At 37.3% G+C, this 26,727-nt stretch overlaps 1 protein-coding gene and 2 long non-coding RNA genes across 7 annotated transcripts; 1 reads left to right on the top strand and 2 right to left on the bottom strand.

The window, feature by feature from the left end:
* The first annotated feature begins 7 nt into the window (after positions 1-7).
* Positions 8-26,249, top strand: LOC133866593 (alcohol dehydrogenase class-P-like). 3 transcript variants are annotated; one of them, XM_062303165.1, is made up of 12 exons: positions 8-147; positions 308-479; positions 22,891-23,001; positions 23,672-23,808; positions 23,969-24,015; positions 24,274-24,599; positions 24,704-24,786; positions 24,876-24,951; positions 25,083-25,144; positions 25,424-25,519; positions 25,599-25,760; positions 25,892-26,249. In XM_062303165.1, exons 1-12 carry the CDS (start codon positions 112-114, stop codon positions 26,006-26,008), a joined length of 1,425 nt encoding a protein of 474 aa, XP_062159149.1. In that variant the 5' UTR covers positions 8-111; the 3' UTR covers positions 26,009-26,249. The 3 variants fall into 3 exon arrangements, with proteins under 3 accessions (XP_062159149.1, XP_062159150.1, XP_062159151.1); XM_062303166.1 differs by having other exon boundaries at positions 22,897-23,001; XM_062303167.1 differs by having other exon boundaries at positions 11-147; positions 314-479.
* LOC133867007 (uncharacterized) lies at positions 3,381-6,423 on the bottom strand. Of its 2 annotated transcripts, XR_009899970.1 has the most exons (3): positions 4,941-6,356; positions 4,173-4,202; positions 3,381-3,691 (listed from the first exon to the last, which is right to left on the bottom strand). It is a non-coding gene; the product is annotated as an uncharacterized LOC133867007 (long non-coding RNA). The 2 variants fall into 2 exon arrangements; XR_009899971.1 differs by having other exon boundaries at positions 3,381-4,202; positions 4,941-6,423.
* On the bottom strand, positions 10,353-13,358 carry LOC133867080 (uncharacterized). 2 transcript variants are annotated; one of them, XR_009899990.1, is made up of 3 exons: positions 11,913-13,269; positions 11,145-11,174; positions 10,353-10,663 (listed from the first exon to the last, which is right to left on the bottom strand). It is a non-coding gene; the product is annotated as an uncharacterized LOC133867080 (long non-coding RNA). The 2 variants fall into 2 exon arrangements; XR_009899991.1 differs by having other exon boundaries at positions 10,353-11,174; positions 11,913-13,358.
* Positions 26,250-26,727: the final 478 nt, after the last annotated feature.

Genomic DNA, 26,727 nt, shown 5'->3' on the forward strand with positions numbered 1-26,727 from the left:
TATCCACAAGGCATCTCCTTTCCCCTTTATTCCTTATTCTTTCCGTACTCTTCCTAATCCTTGCATAAAAGGGCCTTAAGCAGTAGACAATGGACAAAAGTTTCCTATGCAATGAGGCGGCAATGGTGCTTGTTTGCACAATGGCAGGTAATTAAAGGAAAAGGAGAGTAGCTCCGCAAAGTATCCCAAAACACCTGTTTTTTTATGACTATTATAGTCCTCTCTTCCCAAGAAGATTTTGTTTTATTTTTTTTCTTCATTTATTTATTTTTTCTATTTTTACAAAAACCGTGCGTTGTCGTCTTAGGTGCAGGCAGCTATGGATTCACTTTCTGTAAGGCATATAATATCTGCAACTGCAACCCATCAAGGTTCGCCAAGGAGAAGAGATCAAGCAAGCCCAATTCAAAGAAAAGGGATTCACACCCAAACCGGGCGATTATGCTTCCCCGTTCTCTCCAAAAAGTCTGATTTCCAAGGTATATATATATATATATATATATATATATATATATATATATATATATATATGCTCCGTTTGTTTTGGTGTAAAATGATTTCTGGAAAATGATTTCGGTATTTTATAGTGTTTGACAGGAGCGAAAATAATGATCAACGAAAATCATTTTCAGTTTGACCATAAAATCTTATTTAATTTTTGGAAAACGATTTACGGCTTTAAGAACCGTAAATCGTTTTTCGAAATTTAACTCTTCATCCTTACACACACGTTTGATATCTGATTGCCGAAATCTGGCAATGGTCGGTCGTCGGAATCTAGGCGGCACCGGAATCCGGCCGGATCTAGATGGCTCTGGGCACGGATCCGGCCGGTTTGGGCCAAAATGGCCGGAATCTGGAGGAGTCCAACCGGAATTTGACAATTTTGGTCGGATTCGGCCAAACATGCTCGCCGGAATCTGGCAATGGTGACCGGACGTTGCCGGATTCCGATGACGGTTGCATTTTCACATTTTGTAATTTTTTCGTACGAACCAAACGCCGAAAATTATTTTCGAGAAAATAGTTTTTTTTTAAAATAATTTCGTTGAAAATATTTTACGACAGAAATCATTTTTCGTCGAAACAAACGGAGCGTTATACTAACTTTGTTTTCCATGGAAAATAAGAAACTCACTGCCTTCTTCCAAGTCCAACCAAGCCCATGAGATTTCTTAATCTCCTTGTCGAATGGCCTGTTCCTCCCCGGTCCGATCATAGCACCAGCTAGCCATGAAAGTGTCGGTCTTCATAATTGGTTATGATTAAATAATTGAATTTATTTATTGATTTTAATCGGCTTAAAATTTTAAAATAAACGATGATTTAATATTTTATTTTTTTGTGTTTGTTTGTTGGGGCTGATCAAATAAAAAATAAATAAAATCAACTGTCTATGTGAGGAACCAAATTTTTTTTTTTTTTTTTTTATTATAAATTTTTAAAGGCTTTAGTTGCATGAACCAAAAGTTTATTCGCACCTAATTCGCTAAAGGTTATTTTGATTAGTCGAGATATTAATTTGAGTGAAAATTTATTTACAATGAGAAATAGACAAAATAAATAAATAAAAAAATTATTGACAAATAGTAAAAATAAATAATTCAAATATTAAATAAAATGTAGATACTTTAAAAAAATGTAAGGGTTAAATACCCCAGAGGTATCTGAGTTTTACATGTTTTTAAATTTAGTACTTAAGTTTCATTTTGTATCACAGGTAATACCTGAATTTGGAAGAAAAAAACCCTAGGTAGTACCTGTCAGATCTCTCGTCCAAATTTCAACTTCTCACCACGTGTCAACCGCTGAGGTTGACACGTGGCACAAAAAAAAATTAAAAAATTAAAAAAAAAAACTAAAAAAAAAAACTAAAAAATGAAAAAAAAGAAAAAAAAGAAAAAAAAAAGAGGGGTGGCTGAGCCACCCCCTTGGCCGGTCTGGCTGGTCTGGGGTGGCCGAACCACCCCTCAGTTGAAAAAAAATAAATAAATAAAAAAAATTTGAAGGGTTTTGGCCCTAGGGAGTGGCTCGGCCACGGGGGTGGTTCGGCCACCCCCAGTCCAGCCGGTCTGGGGGTGGCCGAACCACCCCCATGGACCTAGGGGGTGGTTCGGCCACCCCCTAGGGCCAAAACCCTTCAAAAAATTTTTTTTTTTTGAAGGGTTTTTACTATTTGTCAATAAAAAAAAAATTATTGACAAATAGTAAAAATAAATAATTCAAATATTAAATAAAATGTAGATACTTTAAAAAAATATAACTTATTAACTTTGAAATTAAAATAGCAAAGAAATGCGACGAATGTAAAGTGATTGTTATTAAATTGTTCAAAGCCAATTGTTCTTTACTTGCTACATAACTATCTATTATAGCCTAAATTATACTCTCTTTATAAAATTAAAAAAAATACAAAAATATAAACTAAAGTGATTGTACCTTTATATCTATATTGTTTATTTTAATCGAGCTGTACTTTATACATGTAATAATATATATATATATATATATATATATATATATATATATATATATATATATATATATATATAAGAAGAAGAAGAAGATGAAGAAGAAATCGACTCTTTTTTCTTTTTCTTTTTCTTTTTTTTTTTTTTTTAATATATTAATTGTTATAATTTGTGAAACTTGAACAAAGAGGCACTCTAAGCATTATAGATGGTTTTTATATTAATTCTTACTCCCGGTAGAACTCTTCAGAATATACTAGTTGCTTACACCCAAACCACTCATCAGGGCATCAACATTATATAAAAGGAAGACCAAAGTGGTTGAGGGTGAGCAACTAGTATATTCAAGAGAGTTCTACTAGTTGTTCAACCTTATCCACTCATCAACCTCGAAATTTTCCTTTCAATATTATAGATTTTCAAATTTAGGATAGACAGGACTCACAAAGAAAGGAAGACGATATAATACGATGAGTTTGAACTTTAGATTTTGTTTGGTTTGCGGAACGAGTATTCCATTGAAAAAAAATAATAGTTATTACTAAGAATGGAGGAGTGTGGAATGAAATCGTTGGTACAGTTTCCGGTATGGTGATGTGTCACCTTGTGATTTGTCTTCTCCCTTGGTATCTTCGCATTTCTTTGTATCTGCAAAATAGCAAACAACTAGTCGGGGGTGCCGACTACACTCACTCCGATGCCTAAGTCAGTTCAAATTATTTATTTTCTGGAGAGTATCAATAATCTCAAAGCTTAGAGAATGCGTGTGTAAAAAATACCTGATGTAGTAGTCTTATTTATAGGCTCACAGTTGTAACGACCCGCTTTTTACAAAAAAGCGTAAGTAATTATATCTGGATAATTACGTATCGTTAACCATTCAGAGTTGATAAAATCTAGCAGCGGAAAAATACGAATATCTTTTTTTTTTTTAAACATCACCGATAGGGACAACTCCCTTGCGATATATTCAGAGCTTTAACTGACATCTTCTAGAAAATACATTAAAAATCTTTACACTATTTACAATGAAACATGTGTCACATATGACACTAAAGCCTGCATGGAACTTATTAATTACAAGTAAATGTCTAGACATATTACAAGCAAATAGTACAAACATCTATGAGTACAAAGTACTAAAATCCTAACTACACAGCTATAAATCTCTTAAGCTAGCAGTTAATCCATTCCATAATCTTCAGTACCTGCGCAAACATCTATGAGAAGGTGGTTACCGCCACAATCCCATAGTTCCATGAGTGAGCTAACTGTCTTTCAACAACATCATGATTTATGCGTTATTTTAAGGAACAGATATGACATAATGATGAGGTGATAGTTTTTCATGCAAAGTTTAACAGTTTATATAGTGATTACACTCCTCTCTTGTAAGGGCACGTCCCCCCGTTTAATCGTGTTTCTCGAGGCCGTCCCCTCTACATTACATTTTAATTAACTTGTTTTCGCACTATCGGAGACCTCCCTCCTCTAGTACTTTGAAAGCCGTCCCAATCAATATGATTATTATTGTTTCCGGTTCAACTCTATCATGAACCTTTGGGAGACGTCGCGCCCAATATTAATAGGTTGATTATTAACAGTATGCAATAATCAGTCACACGCATCCAATTAAAATAAAACATAAACACAACATTACTGAAATCCAGTGCTACCCTCAGTAAGTATAAAAATACTTACAGTCCTTTTTGTGCTGTCTCAATTCATCATCTGCATCAAACACATATACATGTGCATACAAGGTCAATATCATTACTTTCTAGAAACTCATGCCTCAACATGAATTCTATTTTTATACATAGACACATACATAGAAGCGATCATCTATTAATTGGAAAATCACTTACATTTATGAACACTCAACATGGTTAAAACTTAATATTTACTTAATCAATTAGCAAATCAATACTTTGGAATAACATCTAATCTAGGTCTCAAGTAATCACTCGAGTACAAATCTAAAATTCTTAATATCATTCTCTATAGCATAGAGAAATCAACCAACAAGAAACCTATGTATTTTTCTAACAAAACCTAATCACTTTTAGGGAACATCAATCCAATTACCAAACCAATTAACAAAACATATTAACAATTATTTCAACCAATATATTTGAGAAATCATAATAATACAGCATGCTCAATTTCCATAATACTCAACTTCTAAAACAATGCATTACATGATTAAACTCATGAAATCGTTCTTTAATTCTAGAGTTTTATAATTAATCAAGCCCTTAGTTTAAACAACATCACTCATTAATTATCAATAATCAAACATAATCAATACTTTAGAGTATATATATATTTTTCAAAATATAATATACATAAATAAGTTATAATTAGAATATTCAATTCTATAATTGTTAAAGTTATATTCTAATATACTAGTTACTTGATTTTATGAAAATATATACTTTTAGGCTAATTAAAAACTTAGAAACTCACATTAAGGATTTCCACTCGAAAATCCAGCGAAACGGTGAGTTTGGTCGCCGGGGAAAATAGCCGGAAAGTGGCCGGAAAGTCGCCGGAAAAGTGGCCGGAAAGTTGCCGGAAAAGTCGCCGGAAAAGTCGCCGGAGAAACTGCCGGCGGCGGGTCAACGGCGGGTCGGATCACTGAATTCGGGTCATGGGCTTGAGTTTGGGTTTCTGCTGGGCTCATTGCTGGGCTATGGGGCTGGACCACAACTGGGCCTAATGGGTTGGAGATTTGGGTCCAGAATACTCATCCATCATTGCTTAAGTCCAAATCACAACACTCACATAATTTCAGTCCAAACCTACAAGTAGGAGACACAGCCGACACAAAATCTCATACATACTCACCTTCACTCAGCCGAAGTCTTCTCAGAAAATCCATCACAGTGATGGAAGTTCTCAACAAAATTGCCGGATTCTGCTCATTGTTTGGAGGATGCGGTTAGGATCGGTTGTATGGGCTGCTTTGGTTCTGGCCGAATGTCCACAGTTTCCAGTCTGCTACAATCGGCTGGGTCACGGTTGTTGCCGGAATCGTCTCACCGGCCACCGGGTTCATCTCTGTTTGGATCCGCCGGAAATCGTACCATAAGTCGTGGGTGTCAACCCAGAAGAGTCAGGTCACGGCTTCGTCGGGTTTTGCTCGGCCTGCTACGGTTTTGGGCTTCGGGTTGGGCCGGGATCGAGACTGTCCGAGCAACAATCCTGCTGGAGCATGGGTCGCGGTTATGGACTCGGGTCTCCAGTTTATGGGTTGCCGGCTTCGGGTCAGCTGGGTTGTGGGTAAATGGCAGAACCGATTCTCCCAGTTTTTCCACCTCTCGGACTCATCTCTTCTCTCAAGCCATACCATTTCTGCCTCTCTCTTAATCAATTTCCTTCTCTGAGTCTCTGTTAGCTTTGTTCTTCTGTGTTCGTGGAGTAGAGGAAGAGGGAATATAAGGAAGAAAGAAGAAGATTATAATAATGTAAAGAAAGAAAGTGATGAAGAAAGAGAGAATAAAATAACTAAAAGAAAAACAAAATGATGATGGAAGAGAAAACTTATTAAAATTAGAGTGGAAAAGTAAGTGGGAGATTGGAATAACATGCGGCTTCTGAATTCATTTTAAAATGCTAATGGAAGAGGATTTTCATTATCACTTGGATTAAAAATAAGGGCATGCGAGAGTGATGAGTGTAGGAGTTAGCTGATGAAGCGTGAGGGTAATGAGTGGAGGGAGCTGGAGAACGAATGGCTGTAATAAGTGCCTGAGCTGGAGAGTTTAATAAAAATGGTGGAGGTCGGCTGATTTTAAAACAGATAAGTGGTTGATTAATTTAAAGCAATAAATTATATATCGAATCTCCTGCAGATCAAGTTAATATGCAGGTATTTTTACACTAGGTTTTTATCAATTTAATAAATCACTAGAGTAACATTTTAAACCCGTTTTGAGTTTAGTTCGTTTCATAAATGAAAACATTTTATTACGAGGTTTAATAGACATAGTATTTATTATACTAAATAATAAAGTGTCAAAATAATATTTTGCACAACTATAAAATAAAGATAATTAATCTAATGATTAATCATTTGTCTATTTTAACTCAGTAATATTCGGTTATAAATAATTACCAGTTTTATTATAATACAGTTCATTAAATCAATTGCAAATATTATAAAAAGATAGAAAATAATTATTTTCCATCTTTACTCAAAATATTAATATGTTTTAAAATCTGGGGCGTTACATCCTTCCCCCCCTTAAAAGAATTTCGTCCTCGAAATTCGTAAACTATGATTCGCATGGAAATATTTAGATTCCTAAATTTTTAAGTCTAGTGATGCAGATTTTATAAGAAGCATCTAATTATAAACAAGCAAAACAAACACTCAACACTGTATGACAAATTAAGCTGAAGTGTAAGTTGTAGAAAAGGAAAAATTTATTTCTCGTTATCGGAAAATTTCTTGTACAACAAATTTCTTTTGTGATGATGTCTTCTGATAATCTTGGTGGAAAGCTTGCTAAACGGAAACATGGAATCCAAGAAGGAAAGGAAGTCAAGGCAAGCAATCCAGAAAGGATACGAGTGCGGTACTCATATCGTAGTGCTCTCTCTCTTCTATCATAGATCGCCATCACCGGATTGAGAGTAGATGCTAGAAAATTTTATGGTGATGCGCAGGAAGAGAAAGATACTTCATCTCAGAAGCGTGATCAAGGATAATCTTGCTTCTGGATGATATGATCAAAAATAATCTTGCTTCGTGGTTTGTGAATCTGATTGTGATGCTGCATTCTCTAACTTTAGGCTTGGAAATTGGGTTATGGAACTACATCTTCTTTCGTAGAAGGCGATGATAAGTTCAGACTAGAAGGAAAATTTGGCTCTCAAAGTGTGAAGGGTTGAGAGCTCAAGGTGTACTTTGCATGAGGGAAGACGAGTGTATTTATAGAGAAGATTTGAGAGGCAACGGTGCAAGTGGTGCCGACAGCGTATCGTGATACGCTCTCTCCTTTTTCTCGGAATGCTCATCCAGCTCTGCACGGTGCGAAAAGTGCGGCGAGAAATCCGGAAAAGCTATTAGGTGAATTCGAAATTCGAGAAGGTGAAAAGGGTGAAAGCCGAAAAGAAAAGCACTCGTGATTCGAGGGCTGTCTACAAGTGGTAGAGGCGGCTGCGCCCAGAATGACGTTGATTAGACTGCGTCTCGTCCACTGATTAAGTTCTCATTCCTTCCCTTCAGATCTTTCGAATAACAGCTTCATTTCTATCTTCTCTCCTTCAGATCCTTTGAGGAGTATCATCATTTCCTTAGTTTTTCCAAAAATGGCTTCCTCATCTTCTCAAAATAATTTTGATCTAAATACTGCGCCTGTAGTACCAGAGATTTGGCGTCCATTGTTCCTATCTCAGAGAGGTCCTCTTCTGACTAATGACTCTGCGATGCTGAGTGATGCAGTAGCTGCATCCGTAGCTCAAGGCATCATGACTCCTCGAGATGAAAAGTTGTTGGCAGATAGGACCGATGCCCAAGCCATCAATGACTCCCTGACATTCAGTATTCAGGGCGCCTCTTCTGTTTCCAATATGGCTCGCCGTCTGCAAGCTCGAGGGAACGAAATTCAAGCGTTGAAAGCTCAAAATTTGACTTTGCAGCGAATGTATATGGACTTTAGGCGAAGGAATTGGGTTCTACAACAAGAAAATAGAAAGCTGAAGAAGGTGGTAAATTCGTATGAGAAAGACTTGGGAAGGAGGTATGCTGATTTGGAGCAGAACACCAACCGACTCCGAGAACAGCATAAGGATCTTTTGCTTGCAGTCCAGAACCTTAGGGTTTTCCGCCCTGAGGCTTAGCCAGGTATTCTATTTGATCTAGCAAATTTTTATTTACAAAAATAAATAACTAACTGCAGTATTATGAAACACCTGCAGGTATGAGCATACCAGTATTCTCCGGGAATGGTGCAGAAAAGGTCCTGTTTGCAAGTTTATGGTTTTTCTTTAAATCTAAAGTGGTTCCTCTTGTAAAACATTAATTTCTACGTACCGTTCTTATTTTCTAATATGTCTGTAATCCTTTGAACTATGATCTACTTTCTTATTCCTGCATAATTACTATCATCCTCAAATTGCAATAGTTTAAAACCCTAATATTACTCCAATTTAGTTATGCAGTCAATCAATACTCAGATCTGCTAATTATAAACTTATTTGCCAAGCAAGGATATCTAAGAATCACAAAATCAAAATTTTATTTAACTTAAGCTCTAGAAAGACCTCAAATATATATAAACTTCTCCAAAGTTCGTCAGATGCATAGGGAAAATAATCTCTCCAAAAATCATCAAATCTTTTGATCAAATCAGTTATATCAATTCTCTTAAGCTTTAGAAAACCTCAACAATTTATCAATCCATAAATTTCTAATTTCTCCAGAGTTTATCAAATGCATAAAAAGACAATATCTCGAAGTGTCATCAAATTATTTAATCAATTCCCTTCCCTATAGATCATCGAATATATATATTCCGATAAATTAGCAATCTATAATTTATGCACCTATCTCCAAAAGATATCATATACAAGATGACAGATATTTGTTAATCATAACATATCTAAATGACATACTTATATATCCTCAAAATTCACATGATCCATCAATCTACTAATTATATACCTATCTTCAAAAGGTACCATAGATGCTCGTAATACAACAAGCCATGAATCATTAATCCTTAAGATTTATCTTTTCCTTACTCTCTACGGTTAATCAGGTGTACCTCAAAATCTCCATATATGTTCTTTTGATTCCAAGGTTAACCTTATCATGATCATAGGACAACTATCAATTCTAAGTACATCAATAGAGTGCTATATCAATCTATCAACTTAATATTCATAAATCTGTAAAGATATCAAGTATCGAGATCATGCAATTATTGTTTCATAACTATACCTCGAAATAATATTAAGCATTAATCATCCTAATCATGAGATCGGTTGTACTTCCATACCTCAAATCTTCTGTTTATCATAGGCATGCTGCTGCCCAAAACCAAGAATCTTATCATCATGATGCTGAGATCATGATTATGGTAAAATCCTTCTGTACTTAAAACATCCAAATTGTTAATCTCAAATAAAGCATATCTATTCAACTCTACACTAGACAGATAATAATTCAAACATTTATAGATAGCTTTAAAGTATTCACACTTAGTGTTATAAAGCTACTGATAACTTAGAGGTTATACAAAAACTAAATAAATAAATTTAAAGGTATGATCGATTTATCGAAGGTAGTGTGGTGTACTATTTTATCAAGGTTAGGTAGCATATACAAACATACATCGTCCAATATCTATAGAGGAATAAGTCATCATGCTACACAAGTCCTAACTGTACGCAGTGGTTAATAATATTATTCTTACGCATATTCATAGTACATTCTTTATTTGGCATGCAATTTTTAATAGATCATATCAATATGTTTCCTAAGTTGCATAGCTATGTAAACATATAGTCATAGGAACCATATAATGCATACATTCATACAAGCATAAAAATCCTAACCATTAATGATAGTTACTATTCTCTTACGTTGCTTAACTTCATACAAAAGCTTTTAAGGAGTTTATAAAAAATTCATTTTCCTATAGCTCTTGTGTTAATCCTAGACTCCTAAGGTCAAGTCTGATAGCCTTAGATACCATACTGTAACTTACCTAAGTTATAGTATGACTCTGAATGTTCACTAGGCCACAGAGCAAACCGCTCTGATACCATACTGTAACGACCCGCTTTTTACAAAAAAGCGTAAGTAATTATATCTGGATAATTACGTATCGTTAACCATTCAGAGTTGATAAAATCTAGCAGCGGAAAAATACGAATATCTTTTTTTTTTTTAAACATCACCGATAGGGACAACTCCCTTGCGATATATTCAGAGCTTTAACTGACATCTTCTAGAAAATACATTAAAAATCTTTACACTATTTACAATGAAACATGTGTCACATATGACACTAAAGCCTGCATGGAACTTATTAATTACAAGTAAATGTCTAGACATATTACAAGCAAATAGTACAAACATCTATGAGTACAAAGTACTAAAATCCTAACTACACAGCTATAAATCTCTTAAGCTAGCAGTTAATCCATTCCATAATCTTCAGTACCTGCGCAAACATCTATGAGAAGGTGGTTACCGCCACAATCCCATAGTTCCATGAGTGAGCTAACTGTCTTTCAACAACATCATGATTTATGCGTTATTTTAAGGAACAGATATGACATAATGATGAGGTGATAGTTTTTCATGCAAAGTTTAACAGTTTATATAGTGATTACACTCCTCTCTTGTAAGGGCACGTCCCCCCGTTTAATCGTGTTTCTCGAGGCCGTCCCCTCTACATTACATTTTAATTAACTTGTTTTCGCACTATCGGAGACCTCCCTCCTCTAGTACTTTGAAAGCCGTCCCAATCAATATGATTATTATTGTTTCCGGTTCAACTCTATCATGAACCTTTGGGAGACGTCGCGCCCAATATTAATAGGTTGATTATTAACAGTATGCAATAATCAGTCACACGCATCCAATTAAAATAAAACATAAACACAACATTACTGAAATCCAGTGCTACCCTCAGTAAGTATAAAAATACTTACAGTCCTTTTTGTGCTGTCTCAATTCATCATCTGCATCAAACACATATACATGTGCATACAAGGTCAATATCATTACTTTCTAGAAACTCATGCCTCAACATGAATTCTATTTTTATACATAGACACATACATAGAAGCGATCATCTATTAATTGGAAAATCACTTACATTTATGAACACTCAACATGGTTAAAACTTAATATTTACTTAATCAATTAGCAAATCAATACTTTGGAATAACATCTAATCTAGGTCTCAAGTAATCACTCGAGTACAAATCTAAAATTCTTAATATCATTCTCTATAGCATAGAGAAATCAACCAACAAGAAACCTATGTATTTTTCTAACAAAACCTAATCACTTTTAGGGAACATCAATCCAATTACCAAACCAATTAACAAAACATATTAACAATTATTTCAACCAATATATTTGAGAAATCATAATAATACAGCATGCTCAATTTCCATAATACTCAACTTCTAAAACAATGCATTACATGATTAAACTCATGAAATCGTTCTTTAATTCTAGAGTTTTATAATTAATCAAGCCCTTAGTTTAAACAACATCACTCATTAATTATCAATAATCAAACATAATCAATACTTTAGAGTATATATATATTTTTCAAAATATAATATACATAAATAAGTTATAATTAGAATATTCAATTCTATAATTGTTAAAGTTATATTCTAATATACTAGTTACTTGATTTTATGAAAATATATACTTTTAGGCTAATTAAAAACTTAGAAACTCACATTAAGGATTTCCACTCGAAAATCCAGCGAAACGGTGAGTTTGGTCGCCGGGGAAAATAGCCGGAAAGTGGCCGGAAAGTCGCCGGAAAAGTCGCCGGAGAAACTGCCGGCGGCGGGTCAACGGCGGGTCGGATCACTGAATTCGGGTCATGGGCTTGAGTTTGGGTTTCTGCTGGGCTCATTGCTGGGCTATGGGGCTGGACCACAACTGGGCCTAATGGGTTGGAGATTTGGGTCCAGAATACTCATCCATCATTGCTTAAGTCCAAATCACAACACTCACATAATTTCAGTCCAAACCTACAAGTAGGAGACACAGCCGACACAAAATCTCATACATACTCACCTTCACTCAGCCGAAGTCTTCTCAGAAAATCCATCACAGTGATGGAAGTTCTCAACAAAATTGCCGGATTCTGCTCATTGTTTGGAGGATGCGGTTAGGATCGGTTGTATGGGCTGCTTTGGTTCTGGCCGAATGTCCACAGTTTCCAGTCTGCTACAATCGGCTGGGTCACGGTTGTTGCCGGAATCGTCTCACCGGCCACCGGGTTCATCTCTGTTTGGATCCGCCGGAAATCGTACCATAAGTCGTGGGTGTCAACCCAGAAGAGTCAGGTCACGGCTTCGTCGGGTTTTGCTCGGCCTGCTACGGTTTTGGGCTTCGGGTTGGGCCGGGATCGAGACTGTCCGAGCAACAATCCTGCTGGAGCATGGGTCGCGGTTATGGACTCGGGTCTCCAGTTTATGGGTTGCCGGCTTCGGGTCAGCTGGGTTGTGGGTAAATGGCAGAACCGATTCTCCCAGTTTTTCCACCTCTCGGACTCATCTCTTCTCTCAAGCCATACCATTTCTGCCTCTCTCTTAATCAATTTCCTTCTCTGAGTCTCTGTTAGCTTTGTTCTTCTGTGTTCGTGGAGTAGAGGAAGAGGGAATATAAGGAAGAAAGAAGAAGATTATAATAATGTAAAGAAAGAAAGTGATGAAGAAAGAGAGAATAAAATAACTAAAAGAAAAACAAAATGATGATGGAAGAGAAAACTTATTAAAATTAGAGTGGAAAAGTAAGTGGGAGATTGGAATAACATGCGGCTTCTGAATTCATTTTAAAATGCTAATGGAAGAGGATTTTCATTATCACTTGGATTAAAAATAAGGGCATGCGAGAGTGATGAGTGTAGGAGTTAGCTGATGAAGCGTGAGGGTAATGAGTGGAGGGAGCTGGAGAACGAATGGCTGTAATAAGTGCCTGAGCTGGAGAGTTTAATAAAAATGGTGGAGGTCGGCTGATTTTAAAACAGATAAGTGGTTGATTAATTTAAAGCAATAAATTATATATCGAATCTCCTGCAGATCAAGTTAATATGCAGGTATTTTTACACTAGGTTTTTATCAATTTAATAAATCACTAGAGTAACATTTTAAACCCGTTTTGAGTTTAGTTCGTTTCATAAATGAAAACATTTTATTACGAGGTTTAATAGACATAGTATTTATTATACTAAATAATAAAGTGTCAAAATAATATTTTGCACAACTATAAAATAAAGATAATTAATCTAATGATTAATCATTTGTCTATTTTAACTCAGTAATATTCGGTTATAAATAATTACCAGTTTTATTATAATACAGTTCATTAAATCAATTGCAAATATTATAAAAATATAGAAAATAATTATTTTCCATCTTTACTCAAAATATTAATATGTTTTAAAATCTGGGGCGTTACAACAGTTCACAGTTATGAAACTACTGGAGGGTTTGGAGCATAATCTGATTAGGAGTCTGAGTCCTAGATCACATAGTCTTTAATCTTGTCTTCATGGAATTCAAATTAGGTAGTACAGTCCAAACTGGATTGGACACTCTCCTCAGCTGATGTCATACTATTAGGTACCTTATCCCATATTTGATGGGATAAAAGTCTATCTTGATATACTCGGGATATGTGTCTTTTTGGAGATAACAAATGGTCTTGTACTTAGGTTTGATCTGGCCGGGCCGACCCGACGGGTTCGGCCCCCAATACTACCTTAGGCCCACGTCTCTTTGGAGCTAATTTTTTCTCCAACAGTTACCCTTTAATTCTCTTATTTGAATTTAGAATGTAAGAGAATTAAGTACCTCAATTTTTGAATCTAGATCTTCCATAATCTGTATCTAACAATTGCCGCCTCTTTCGAAGTAATTATGACGAATAGTGCCTCGAATCTCTAGATTGGACTGGCGTCTAACCTGATGGATGCCAATTCAATTCTTGGGCACTTGTGATCTGTCAAAGTACTAATAGCAACTCCCCATAGATATCTTCCTCATGAGTGCCTCTACATAATATTGCCGGTCGGGCCAAAGTTGTGAAGATGATCTCCTACTCTCGGTAGGAGATGGATCGGACTAATGTAGTTGATTTCACCAAGATCGTGGTGAAATGCCACTCTGAGAGAACACTTTGCGTACAACTTTCCTGAGAGCAAGGCTCTGTCTTACAAAAAAAGGGTAAATCGTTGAAGAAAAGGGCTTAACATACCCGAAGCTTTTTCACCGGTAGTGCTTCACAGACCGCTTCCATAAAAATCTTTGTTGACAACTTTAGAGGCTCAGACTGGTGCTGAGGCTTTGGTTGTTCAAGACTTACAGCGACTAGAGGCCCGAGGTTTTGTGCTTGGCGTACGGAATCTTCTTATCTGAACACTATCTAGCTTGGTCTCACCTGTGAATATCTTTATTTTTGAACTTAGTAATCTTTGAATGCTTTGTTATGGAAAAAGATTTTTCATAACAAATCAATTCTTACTTATCCTCTAACAACTTGAACAAACAATCAGTTTGCATAAGTTATGATCGAGGAGGATGGAAAAAAACTATTTGCATCGAAGTGTTGAGTCTTACTTGATGATCTTTTTTTAAAGAGGTTTTATCCTCATACCTTCCTGAAGCTTTGTTATCCTAAAGCTTTATCTTCATAAAGCTTTATCTTCTTAAAGCTTTATCATCCTGAAGCTTTCTCTCTCTGAAGCTTTGTCTTCCTAAAGCTTTATCTTCCTGAAGCTTTACCTTCCTTAAGCTTTATCTTCTTAAAGTTTTACCTTCCTGAAGCTTTACCAAGCTTTGTCATCCTGAAGCTTTATTTTCCTGAAACTTTGTCATCCTGAAGCTTTATCTTCCTGAAGCTTTACCTTCCTGAAGCTCTACATTCCTAAAGCTTTTTATTATTGAAGCTTTATCATCCTGAAGCTTTATCTCCCTGAAGCTTTGTCTCCCTGAAGCTTTGTCTTCCTGAAGCTTTACCTTCCTGAAGCTTTACCTTCCTGAAACTCTATCTTCCTGAAGCTTTGTCATCCTGAAACTTTATCTTCCTGAAGCTTTTTCTTCCTGAAACTTTATTATTCTAAAGCTTTATCTCCCTGAAGCTTTGTCATCCTGAAGCTTTTTCTTCCTGAAGCTTTACCTTCCTGAAGCTTTACCATCCTGAAGCTTTATCTTCCTGAAACTTTACATTCCTGAAGCTTTATCTTCCTTAAGTTTTGTCATCCTGAAGCTTTATCATCTTGAAACTTTGTCATCCTAAAGCTTTATCTTCCTGTTTACCTTCCTGAAGCTTTATCTTCCTAAAGTTTTATTTTGTTGAAACTTTACCTTCCTGAAGCTTTATCATCCTGAAGCCTTATCTCCCTGAATCTTTGTCTTCCTGAAGCTTTGTCATCATGAAGCTTTTTCCTACTGAAGCTTAATCATCCTGAAACTTTATCTCCCTAAAACTTTGTCTTCATGAAGCTTTTGTCTTCCTGAAGTTCTATCTTCCTGAAGCTTTACCTTCCTATTTACCTTCTTGAAGCTTTGTCATCCTGAAGCTTTACCTTCTTGGAGCTTTACCTTCTTGTAGCTTTATCTTCCTGAAGCTCTATCTTCCTGAAGCTCTGTCATCCTGAAGCTTTATCTCCCTCAAACTTTGTCTTCCTGAAGCTTTATCTTCCTAAAGCTCTATCTTCCTGAAGCTTTACCTTCCTGAAACTTTGTCATCCTGGAGCTTTACCTTCCTGTAGCTTTATCTTCCTGAAGCTCTATCTTCCTGAAGCTCTGTCATCCTGAAACTTTATCTTCTTGAAGCTTTTTCTTCCTGAAGCTTTATCATCCTAAAGCTTTGTCATCTTGAAACTTTTTCTTTTTGAAGCTTTACCTTCTTGAAGCTTTATGCTCCTGAAGCTTTACTTTCCTGAAGTTTTATCTTCTTGAAGTTTTACCTTCCTGAAGCTTTATCAAGCTTTGTCATCTTGAAGCTTTACCTTTCTGAAGCTTTACCTTCCTGAGGCTTTATCATCCTGAAGCCTTATCTCCCTGAAGCCTTATCTCCCTGAAGCTTTGTCTTCCTAAAGCTTTATCTTTCTGAAGCTCTGTCATCCTGAAACTTTGTCATCATGAAGCTTTTTCTTACTGAAGCTTTATCATCCTAAAACTTTATCTCCCTAAAGCTTTGTCTTCCTGAAGCTTTACCTTCCTGAAGCTTTGTCATCCTGAAGCTTTACCTTTCTGGAGCTTTATCTTCTTGTAGCTTTATCTTCATGAAGCTCTGTCATCCTGAAGCTTTGTCATCCTGAAACTTTATCTTCCTGAAGCTTTACCTTCCTGAAGCTTACCTTCCTAAAGCTTTATCTTTCTGAAGCTTTACCTTCCTATTTACCTTACTGAATCTTTATCTTCTTGAAGCTTTACCTTCCTGAAACTTTATCATCTTGAAGCTTTACCTTCCTATTTACCTTACTGAATCTTTATCTTCTTGAAGCTTTACCTTCCTGAAGCTTTACCTTCCTGAAGCTTTATCATCCTGAAGCTTTATCATCCTGAAGCTTTCTCTCCTTGAAGCTTTGTCATCCTGAAGCTTTTCCTTCCTGAAGCTTACCTTACTAAGCTACCCCCAATAACTTTAGTTTGCGACCGCAGGCTAAGTCGTTCGAGGTGGGTAGTCAGGTCGCTGAGCTTTACCTTCCTTTACAGCAGCTTTATTTTCGCTAAGCTACCCCTATAACTTTAGTCCGCGCCCAAGAGCTAAGTCGTTCGAGGCAGATAGTCAAGTCGCTTGGTATCCCGAACGATGCTGTAAAAGAGATCTCGAAGTGAGCCTCGGGGCTTTAGCCTGTAAATACTTGAACTTTCTTTTTCAAATGTATCTTTACTTTTTCATGTAATTTATTTATTTATTTTTTTTTGTAATGAACAAAATTTTAATGTTAATGAATGAAAGTCTTAGACATTTTGACTTTCACTTCCCTTATCTTACTAGTCCTGAAGTGTTCTTACATCCGAGCTGTTATCCCCCAAATAACTTAAGGAATGAAAATTCCTCTAAGTTATTTTTAGAGTTAGCCGTGGAACATCATAATTTTTCAAATTGAATTGAACATCTTTACTTGGAAAATAGTTTAAAGTTTCCCACTTAAAAACTTTTTCCGACACTTGTCTCGGTTTCTTATAAATCTTACTTTTTATACTAGAGTTACCCCTAAAACTTGAACAAACAATCGGTTTGTATAAGTTTTGTCTGAGTGAAGAATCGGTCTAACTATTTTTGAAATTTAATCTACCCTTGATGATTTTTTTTGAAGAGGTTTTATCCTCATACCTTCTTGAAGCTTTGTCATCCTGAAGCTTTACCTTCCTGAAACTTTTTCATCCTGAAGCTTTACCTTCATGTTTACATCCTTGAAGCTTTTTCTTCCTGACGCTTTACCTTTCTGTTTACCTTCCTGAAGCTTTGTAATCCTGAATCTTTACCTTCCTGAATCTTTGTCATCCTGAAGCTTTACCTTCCTGAAGCTTTGTCTTCTTGAAACTTTACCTTCTTGTTCCTTATCCTTATCTTTTCTGAGCTACCCCCATAACTTTAGTCTGCGACCGTGGGCTAAGTCGTTCGAGGTGGGTAGTTAGGTACCATGGGTATCCCTTTAAGTCTAAGCCTCTTCCTGCGAGATTTCTGCCCGTGAGCATGAATCAGCTTTGATGAAATCTCCCTTTATCTCAGTCTCTGAGGAGCCATATCTTATGATGATGAAGCCTTAAATTATCCTTATCCTTATCTTTTCTGAGACCCCCCGAAGGGGATAGTTAGGTACCTTGGGTATCCCTTCCATAACTCTTATAAGTCGTTTGAGGAAGGGAGTGAGGCAGATTCTTCCCTGGGTATCCCTTCCATAACTCTTCCGAGTCGTTTGAGGAAGGGAGTCGGGCGGAAAGTTCCCTGGGTATCCCTTCCATAACTTTTTCGAGTCATTCGAGGAAAGGAGTCGGGCGGATAGTTCCCTGGATATCCCTTCCATAACTCTTTCGAGTCGTTCGAGGAAGGGAGTCAGGCAGATTCTTCCCTGGGTATCCATTCCATAACTCTTTCAAATCGTTTGAGGAAGGGAGTCGGGCGGATTCTCCCCTGAGTATCCCTTCCATAGCTCTTTCGAGGAAGGGAGTTGGGTGGATTTTGATGTTGCTTGATCATTTTTGGAGAAGTTTGATGAAGAAGTGCTTTTGCTCTGTTCCGGGCTGCTGCTTTATTCTTAGCTGAGATCAATCAGTACCTGGGAACTGTCTGTTCTTCCTTTGATTTTTTATTGGGTTATCTCCCCGAACGATTTGTTGTAGGGGTTGTCTCCCCGTATCTTTTCTGCGAAAAGGGTTAACAAAGCACTGCATATACTAAAACCAAATAGCAGAATGCACAGTGGCACTATCTATTCTTTTTGTCATCCGTCGAGATGATTTTGTAGTCCTTGCACTCACGATAGGAGTGGGGTCTCAACACATGAGTCTGTTTTGCTTAGTACAACAATCCAATTTTTTATGAAAGATCTGTGATAAAGAGGCAATTTTTGTGGGTTGACTCCCAATAAAAACTTTATGGGCTTTCGTCATTGACAAGAGTCTTATTTTATCAATATATATATATATTCGGCAAAACCTACATGTGCATGTGTATATATATTTTTTCTGGTTGATAAAATGAGAATCAACATTTTTTCTTACTTTAACATAAATTATGTTTGTAAAAGAAGAATATGAACTTATCTGGTGCATTCGATGAAGATGAACCTGGAGTTTCTCATCTTGCACGCTGCTTGATATGGGGCTCTTTGGGAGAGTTCCTCAAACTGGACCCTTGGCACATGACTATGCACTTCGAAGGATGGAAAATCTGGAGGGGTCCTTGGGGTGTGCCCTTCGAAACTAGAAGCTTGGGCATAGGGTCCTCGGGATAGTACCATCGGAATAATACTCTCGGTATGTGTCATCTCGGTAGAACACCATCGGGTCTAACTTTTCTCCTTGGTAGAACACCCTCGGGTCTAGCTTTTGTCCTCGGTCGAATACCCTTGGATCTAACTTTTGGAAGGGTGGCCACCTCGGGATAAAATGCCTCAGACTTTACTTTCTTGCTTTTATCTCCTGGACCGAAACATTGTGCTCTTCTTATTTGCTAATCAATAATATAACATATGAAAGATATCCTACCAGCAGAGGCCCACTTCACGCAACTAGGACCAAATCCCTTCTATAGACCCTGGAGCCCTTCGGATTTAGATATGCTCACAAGAGCACGAAGCATTACTGCCTTCCACTGCTATCTCCTATGTGCCTTGTCTCTTTCTTCTTTTTGGGCCTTTCTTTTCTTTTTTAAAAGCCAAAATTTTGAGGACCTTGTTTTGGGCTTCGGTGGAAAGCGTCTCGATTCTGCCAGCTACTAGATTGATGGAGAATCTCTCCAAAGTCTGCCCTTCAACTGTTTTTTCAAGAATTTCCCTTTATACAATTCCTTCTACACATCAACTCTAAGCACCTCGATTTTTCCCGCGGGACCAATTTATGGACGATACACGAGTAGGCACTTCTTGGGCGGAGCTCTAAAAGGGCATGGACGAGCCGGCCTCTCATCATGTGAATGTAGGGGTTGTCATCGAGGGAAGACCCACAGAGATTGGGTGAGTCTCGGAGGTTCACGGTTTCTGAGCCGCGAAAACTAGAGCATAGGGGTCCTAACTGCTTCTTGTTCTCTGTTTCGGGCGTTGGCCGAACCGTTGAGACGAAGCTTGGGCGATGGATTGGCCCCTTTCAATTTCTCTAATGTTCACCTATGGAAACCACGACTCGATAACTGGTGGTCACTGGGTCGGAGGAGAGTATCCGAATTCTTGGTCCAACCGATCCGGGTTTGGCCTCTTTACTTTCAGCTTTTCTGCACGCCGTTCTTCCTTTTTCTGACGTCTTTCCTTACTTGAAGATCTCCAGATTACTGGGGCTTCCCACTGTGCAAAACCTGAAGTGCCGAAACACTTTGACGTCCCGTGGATCATAGTCGGGACTGGGCTCTATTCGGGTTTCTGGGATGAATCCTCGAGATCGTTCGGGGCTCCAACGTCCCAGTGAGACCGAACCCATTGTTTGCACTTTGTTGAGCCTTTAGCTACTTGGATCGTGGGCGCCAGACCTTTCGAAATCTTGTGGCTCAATTTGGAATTGAGTTGCGCATCGTGGTGGATGGATTCACCTCAGAATTCTGGTTCAGGTCTACTGGCCACAGACTGAGCCTTTCACGCCCTTGTACCTCTCTCTTTGATCCATGGAAATCGTCGAAGGTTGGAGGTTCTGGGTCTCCATGGTTTCTTCTAACCCTTGATTTCTTCTAAAGCCGTGGATTGATCGGGATCGGAGAAAAGCCCAAATCGTGAAATAGCCATGAGATCTGTGCCAACTCGCATTCTAGATTTTCTTTTGTTTTATCTTGACACGGATTGCACCCTTAATCTTGAAGATCTTTGTCCATTGACGAAGAAAGATTTGCAGATTTAATTTTGATCGCGCAGTCACCGTTACGGATTTCTTTTTCGCAAGAATGATTCATCGTTCCCACAGATGGCGCCAAATTGTTGGTTCAATTTCCAGTATGGTGACGTGTCGCCTTATGATTCGTCTTCTCCCTTGGTATCTTCGCATTTCTTCGTATCTGCAAAATAGCAAACAACTAGTCGGGGGTGTCGACTACGCCCACTTCGATGCCTAAGTCAGTTCAAACTATTTATTTTTTGGAGAGTATCAATGATCTCAGAGCTTAGAGAATGTGTGTGTAAAAAATATCTCACGTAGTAGTCTTGTTTATAGGCTCACAACTCATAGTTATGAAACTACTGGAGTGCTTGAAGCATAATCAGATTAGGAGTCTGAGTCCTAGATTACATAGTCTTTAATCTTATCTTCATAAAATTCAAATTGGGTAGTAGAGTCCAAACTGGATAGGACACTTTCTTCAGCTGATGCCATACTATTAGGTACCTTATCCCATATTTGATAGGATAAAAGTTTATCTTGATATACTTGGGATATGCGTCTTTTTGGAGATAACGAATGGTCTTGTACTTAGGTTTGATTTGGCCGGGCCGACCCGATGGGTTAAGCCCCCCAATACTACCTTAGGCCCACGTCTTTTTTGAGCTAATTATTTCTCCAACAAGAATAGTTATTCACATTTTGTAGTTTGATGATAAAAGATATGTCATAATTGGAATTGAATAAAAACCGCTATAAAACCCTACGTAATTTTTTTTTTTTTCTAAACTAAACTTCAAAAACCAAAAACCAGAAAACATTTGTTGTGGGTAATTGCACAACTCCATAGGTCGGCCACCCACCCACAGAAAAACATGGGGATGGCTGCATCACCCCTAGATCATCTTGTGGTGGACCCACGAGGTCATCCTGGCTCCGGGGTGTCCAAGGCCCTCCTTGACGCCAAACGGGGGTGGCCTATCTACACCTGACGCCAACCGGAAGCATTAGGGTTGGCCAATGCCACCTCGAAATTCATTGGGGTTGGTTGCACCACCCCTGGAATACCTTGGGGGTCCACCACGAGGAACTCCAGGAGTGGTGCGGCCACCCCTAGATTTTGTTGTGGGTGGTTGCCCACCCATTGGGGTGGTCGACTCATAGCAACAACAATGTTTTATTTTTTATATTTTTTGAGGGTTGGAAGGTTAAAATATAAAAGATAAAATATATATATATATATTTTTTTTCCCCCAAAAAAACTTTGTCTATTATTAAGGAATAGCTATTCTTCTTATTTTTAAGAGGAATGGATATTTCTCGAAATAAAATAGTTATTCCCATGCCTAAGAAATTAAGAATAGGTCTATCAACAAAAGAATAACGAGACCTCAGTATTTAACAAAACACACGGTTTAAATAATACATGAAGCTTGAGATGGAAATCAGTTTTTGTTACGACCACAACGCTGAGCCGACCAAAGTGGCAAGAGTCCTTCTACACATGAGTCTCTCATCCTCCCTTCATTCCCCTTTGATAATAAAAAAATTGATTTTTATTAAAAAGTTGTCTCTGATGTGACATCAGAGACAACTTTTTTCTTAAAATCAATTTTTTTTTAAGGAAAAGAGGGTGATGAAGGGAGGATGAGAGACTCATCTTTAGCATTTCCATGTGAATTAACGCCGACTTAAAAAAAAAAAGAACCGAGTGTCATTCTTAACTTCTAACCATGATCATATGGTAAAATTTTATAAATGAACTTTAGATCTAATTGGTAGTACAAGGTAAGCAATATTTATTTAATTTTGAAGATAGACCAAATATTATATCATCTTAATCCTAATAAGTGATAACAAAAGCTCTAAAATATAGACATAAATTAGTTATAAATTCATGTCAAAAAAAAAAAGTTATAAATTGGTTTTTAACTAATTTCTATAAACTAGTCTCATAAAATTAGCTACAAATCCGTCCGCAATTTACCATTGACTCTGAAAAGCCAAATCAAGGAGTTTGAAACCGAAGTCGCCACTTGGGCTTGAACCCGGAGGCGCCCCTGAAAACCACCACTGGTTTTGAATGGAAAAACCTTCAACAGATGAAGTTGAAAGTTCTTGGCGATTACCTCTCCTCCTCTCACTGACACTATATATAAATATACCCCCACAGAGAAAGACACAGACACGCGTCTTTCACAATCAAAACAAAGAGACCGATCATCATCATCATCGTCTGAGATAGCCATGTCGAGCACAGCCGGTCAGGTTATTAAGTGCAAAGGTGAGCGGCCATCGCCACCAGCTCTTTTCTGCTATAGGATCTTAGTTTGACTGGGTTCTCTGTTTCTGATTTGGGGTTGGCTCTATACTATTGCATGGTGGTTTTGGGAATCATTTGTCACTATTTCTCGCATATGTTGATTTTTGCTTCATTTTCATTTGCTAGCTAATGCAAAAAGGTTTTTTTTTTTCCTCATGGTTTTAGTGTTTGAAATTTCCTGGGTTGATCCTTTTCGTGGGTTTTAAGTCTTTGTCATTTTGTAAATTAAATATCCAGATTGTTTCGGATGCACGGACTTGTTTCCTTGTTTTTCTCTTTTAAAATTTAAACTTGGGCATTTCTGGTCTTTCTGTTTTTTTTTTAGCATGCTGGTCTTTCTGTTGAATGTTTTCAGAATAATCTTAATTTTTTTTTTCGATTACCGAGGAAATGTTGTTTTTGGGTTGTGATCCGCTTTGTGATCGTTGAAAGATATTATATTAAAAAAATGATTTTTTTTTCTTCTGATTAACACTGCACGTCTGCACACTGAAACTTCTAGAAAATCTCTTATATGTTTCTCTCTCTGCTCTTGGTTGGAAAACATCTAGACGCCTCTTCCTTGTATCATTCTTGGAATTTTGATGTTTTGTTTGGATTAATCCCCTAACTGGGTATGCGTTTCCTGTAGCCGCGGTGGCATGGGAGGCTGGGAAGCCATTGGTGATTGAAGAAGTGGAGGTGGCACCACCTCAGGCAAACGAAGTCCGCGTGAAGATCCTCTTCACCTCCCTTTGCCACACTGATGTTTACTTCTGGGAAGCCAAGGCAAGGGGATACTGAAAATAACCGTTTGGAAACGTTTCATGTTTTTTTCGTTTTGGAATTTTTGAAAACTTGTTTACAAAATTTTAGAAAAAGGAAACTAGAGAACAATTACGTTTGGATCATTTTGTAGTTAAAACTCAAACGTTCCTTTGTATTGCAGGGGCAGACGCCATTGTTTCCTCGCATATTTGGTCATGAAGCTGGAGGGTATGTATACCTCTAAATTTTGAAGAGTATTATTTTCAGTTCGGTCTTTGAGTAATTAAATATAATGCATTCTCAGTGATACGAATTTTATTTCCTATAGTAAACTTGGTCAGTTGTTGAATTCCTTTGTGAATCAAAATGCCTAAGAATTTTAGAAAAAACTAGTTTTTAGTACTTACTATATTTTTTCTTACTTATCAAAAAAAAAAAGTACTTACTATATATATATATATATATATATATATTTTTGTGGCTTAGAATTGTGGAGAGTGTAGGCGAGGGCGTAACCGATCTCAAACTAGGGGACCATGTTCTCCCTGTCTTCACTGGGGAGTGCAAGGAGTGTCGCCACTGTAAGTCGGAGGAGAGCAACATGTGTGACCTCCTCAGGATTAATACTGACAGAGGCGTTATGCTTAATGATGGCAAGACGAGGTTCTCCATAAATGGAAAGCCTATTTACCACTTTGTTGGCACCTCCACATTTAGTGAATACACTGTTATCCATGTCGGCTGCCTCGCGAAGATCAACCCTGCCGCCCCATTAGACAAAGTTTGTGTTCTTAGTTGCGGAATATCCACAGGTTAGGAGGAGTTCTCTGCATTTGTATAATAGTAGTAATGATACAGTGATTTATTCTCACTAATTTTAAGTTTCCATTGATATATTTGGTTTTATGCTTGAAAGGTCTTGGTGCCACTTTGAATGTTGCAAAACCCAAAAAGGGTCAATCTGTAGCCGTCTTTGGATTGGGTGCTGTTGGCCTTGCTGTGAGTTTTTCTTCTTGTTTAATGTTTTATTGCTTTTGTCAACTTCAAAAGGATTGTAATGTTTAATTTTCTCTTGTGCTGATATTTAGGCTGCTGAAGGGGCAAGAATTGCTGGGGCTTCAAGAATCATTGGTGTTGATCTGAACCCTGCTCGTTTCGAGGAAGGTGAGTCAATATGCTGCATATATGTATATGCGCACACACATTCGAGGATAGATACTTTGCTTTGTTTTCTTTATCTTATTAAGTTGCTATTTTATGTATTGACGATGGTATATTCTTAATCTATTTGACAGCCAAGAAGTTTGGTGTCACCGAATTTGTGAATCCAAAAGATCATGACAAGCCTGTTCAAGAGGTTAGTTCAACACATCATGAGTGTTACTGTTCTGTAATCAATCAGTTGGCATGGCAAGCATGAATTTTGGGGGTTTTCTCATTAGCTTCTTTTCTTTTTCATTTTGCTTTTTCCTTTGCTGAAATCAAAGCCAAGACTAGCATGAAAAAACCTGTTTTGGTGTATGAAATTACACTTCTCATTCTGTTGAAGCTAATCTGGGTTTTGATTTCTCAATTATATCTAAGTTCTGATTACAGACACCTTGTCTCTGTTTAACATTTGAATTTCGATTGACAGGTGCTTGCTGAGATGACCGACGGTGGAGTGGATCGGGCTGTTGAATGTACTGGAAGCATCCAGGCCATGATCTCAGCATTTGAATGCGTTCATGATGTAATCACTAAACAAATTTCTTAGAAGTTCCAATTATCCAATTACGTTTGCTTCAAAACTAAAATTTGTTTCTTCTCAGGGTTGGGGTGTTGCAGTACTTGTTGGAGTACCAAGTAAAGATGATGCATTCAAGACTCATCCTATGAACTTGTTGAATGAGAGGACTCTGAAGGGTACCTTCTTTGGAAACTACAAGCCCCGCACTGATATTCCTGGGGTCGTGGAAAAGTACATGAACAAGGTAAGCTTTTGTTTCTGTTTAACAACTTTTGCGGTGACTTGGATGAACAACCATACTAATTGATTAACAATTCTCATTTACATACATATTTTTTATAAGCAAGTGGAATGGCTAATCTGTTGATGTTGCAGGAGCTGGAACTGGAGAAATTTATCACTCACTCAGTCCCTTTCTCGGAGATCAACAAAGCCTTTGACCTCATGCTTCATGGGAAGTCTATCCGCTGCATTATCACCATGGGTGCTTAAATCACTAGGGAGATTGTGCAATTATGGGAAGAGCAATTTGGATCCTCTCCATTTGAAATGTAATTCTCTCCATTTGAAGGGAAGAGGGCTTTTCTTTTTGGCGTGATGGGGACTTTTAATAAAAGATTTTGTAGTGTGGTTTATGATTTTTGCAGAGAGAACAAGCAGTTTTATGTATAAATGAAATTTCACATATGTTTGCCGTTGCCTTTTTCAATAATATTTTCCAGTTTGTCTCTTATTATGGGAATCTTTATGTTTTCTTTTGAGATTATGAAGCTTGTTTATTCAAATGTATCCATAAGGCATCTCCTTTCCGCTTTATTCCTTTTTCTTCCCGAACTCTTCCTAAATCCTTCCATAAAAGGACTTTAAGCAATAGATGCTTTCACTCCTTGAATTGAGGCTATGGTACTTGTTCGCACAATGGTATATATACCCAACAATGTCAATTATGCTTAAAGCAATAGATGCTTTCACTCCTTGAATTGCCGTACAATATCTACATTATATATTGAGTATTGCAGCTTATTCTAGAAATAATAATAATAATAATAAAGAATAATGCCTAAAATAAGGAGATCGCAATAATTATGGAGACTATTATGAAAAATATCATGGGAATATTATGAAGATATTTTTGGGGATCCTATCATTCCAGCAAAAGAAGAGACAAAGGGGCATAACGGTCGTGTGTGAGAATAAAAACATTGGTCAAC

This window comes from Alnus glutinosa, chromosome 4 (assembly GCF_958979055.1).
Source record: "Alnus glutinosa chromosome 4, dhAlnGlut1.1, whole genome shotgun sequence".
In the NCBI taxonomy this organism is placed as follows: domain Eukaryota; kingdom Viridiplantae; phylum Streptophyta; class Magnoliopsida; order Fagales; family Betulaceae; genus Alnus; species Alnus glutinosa.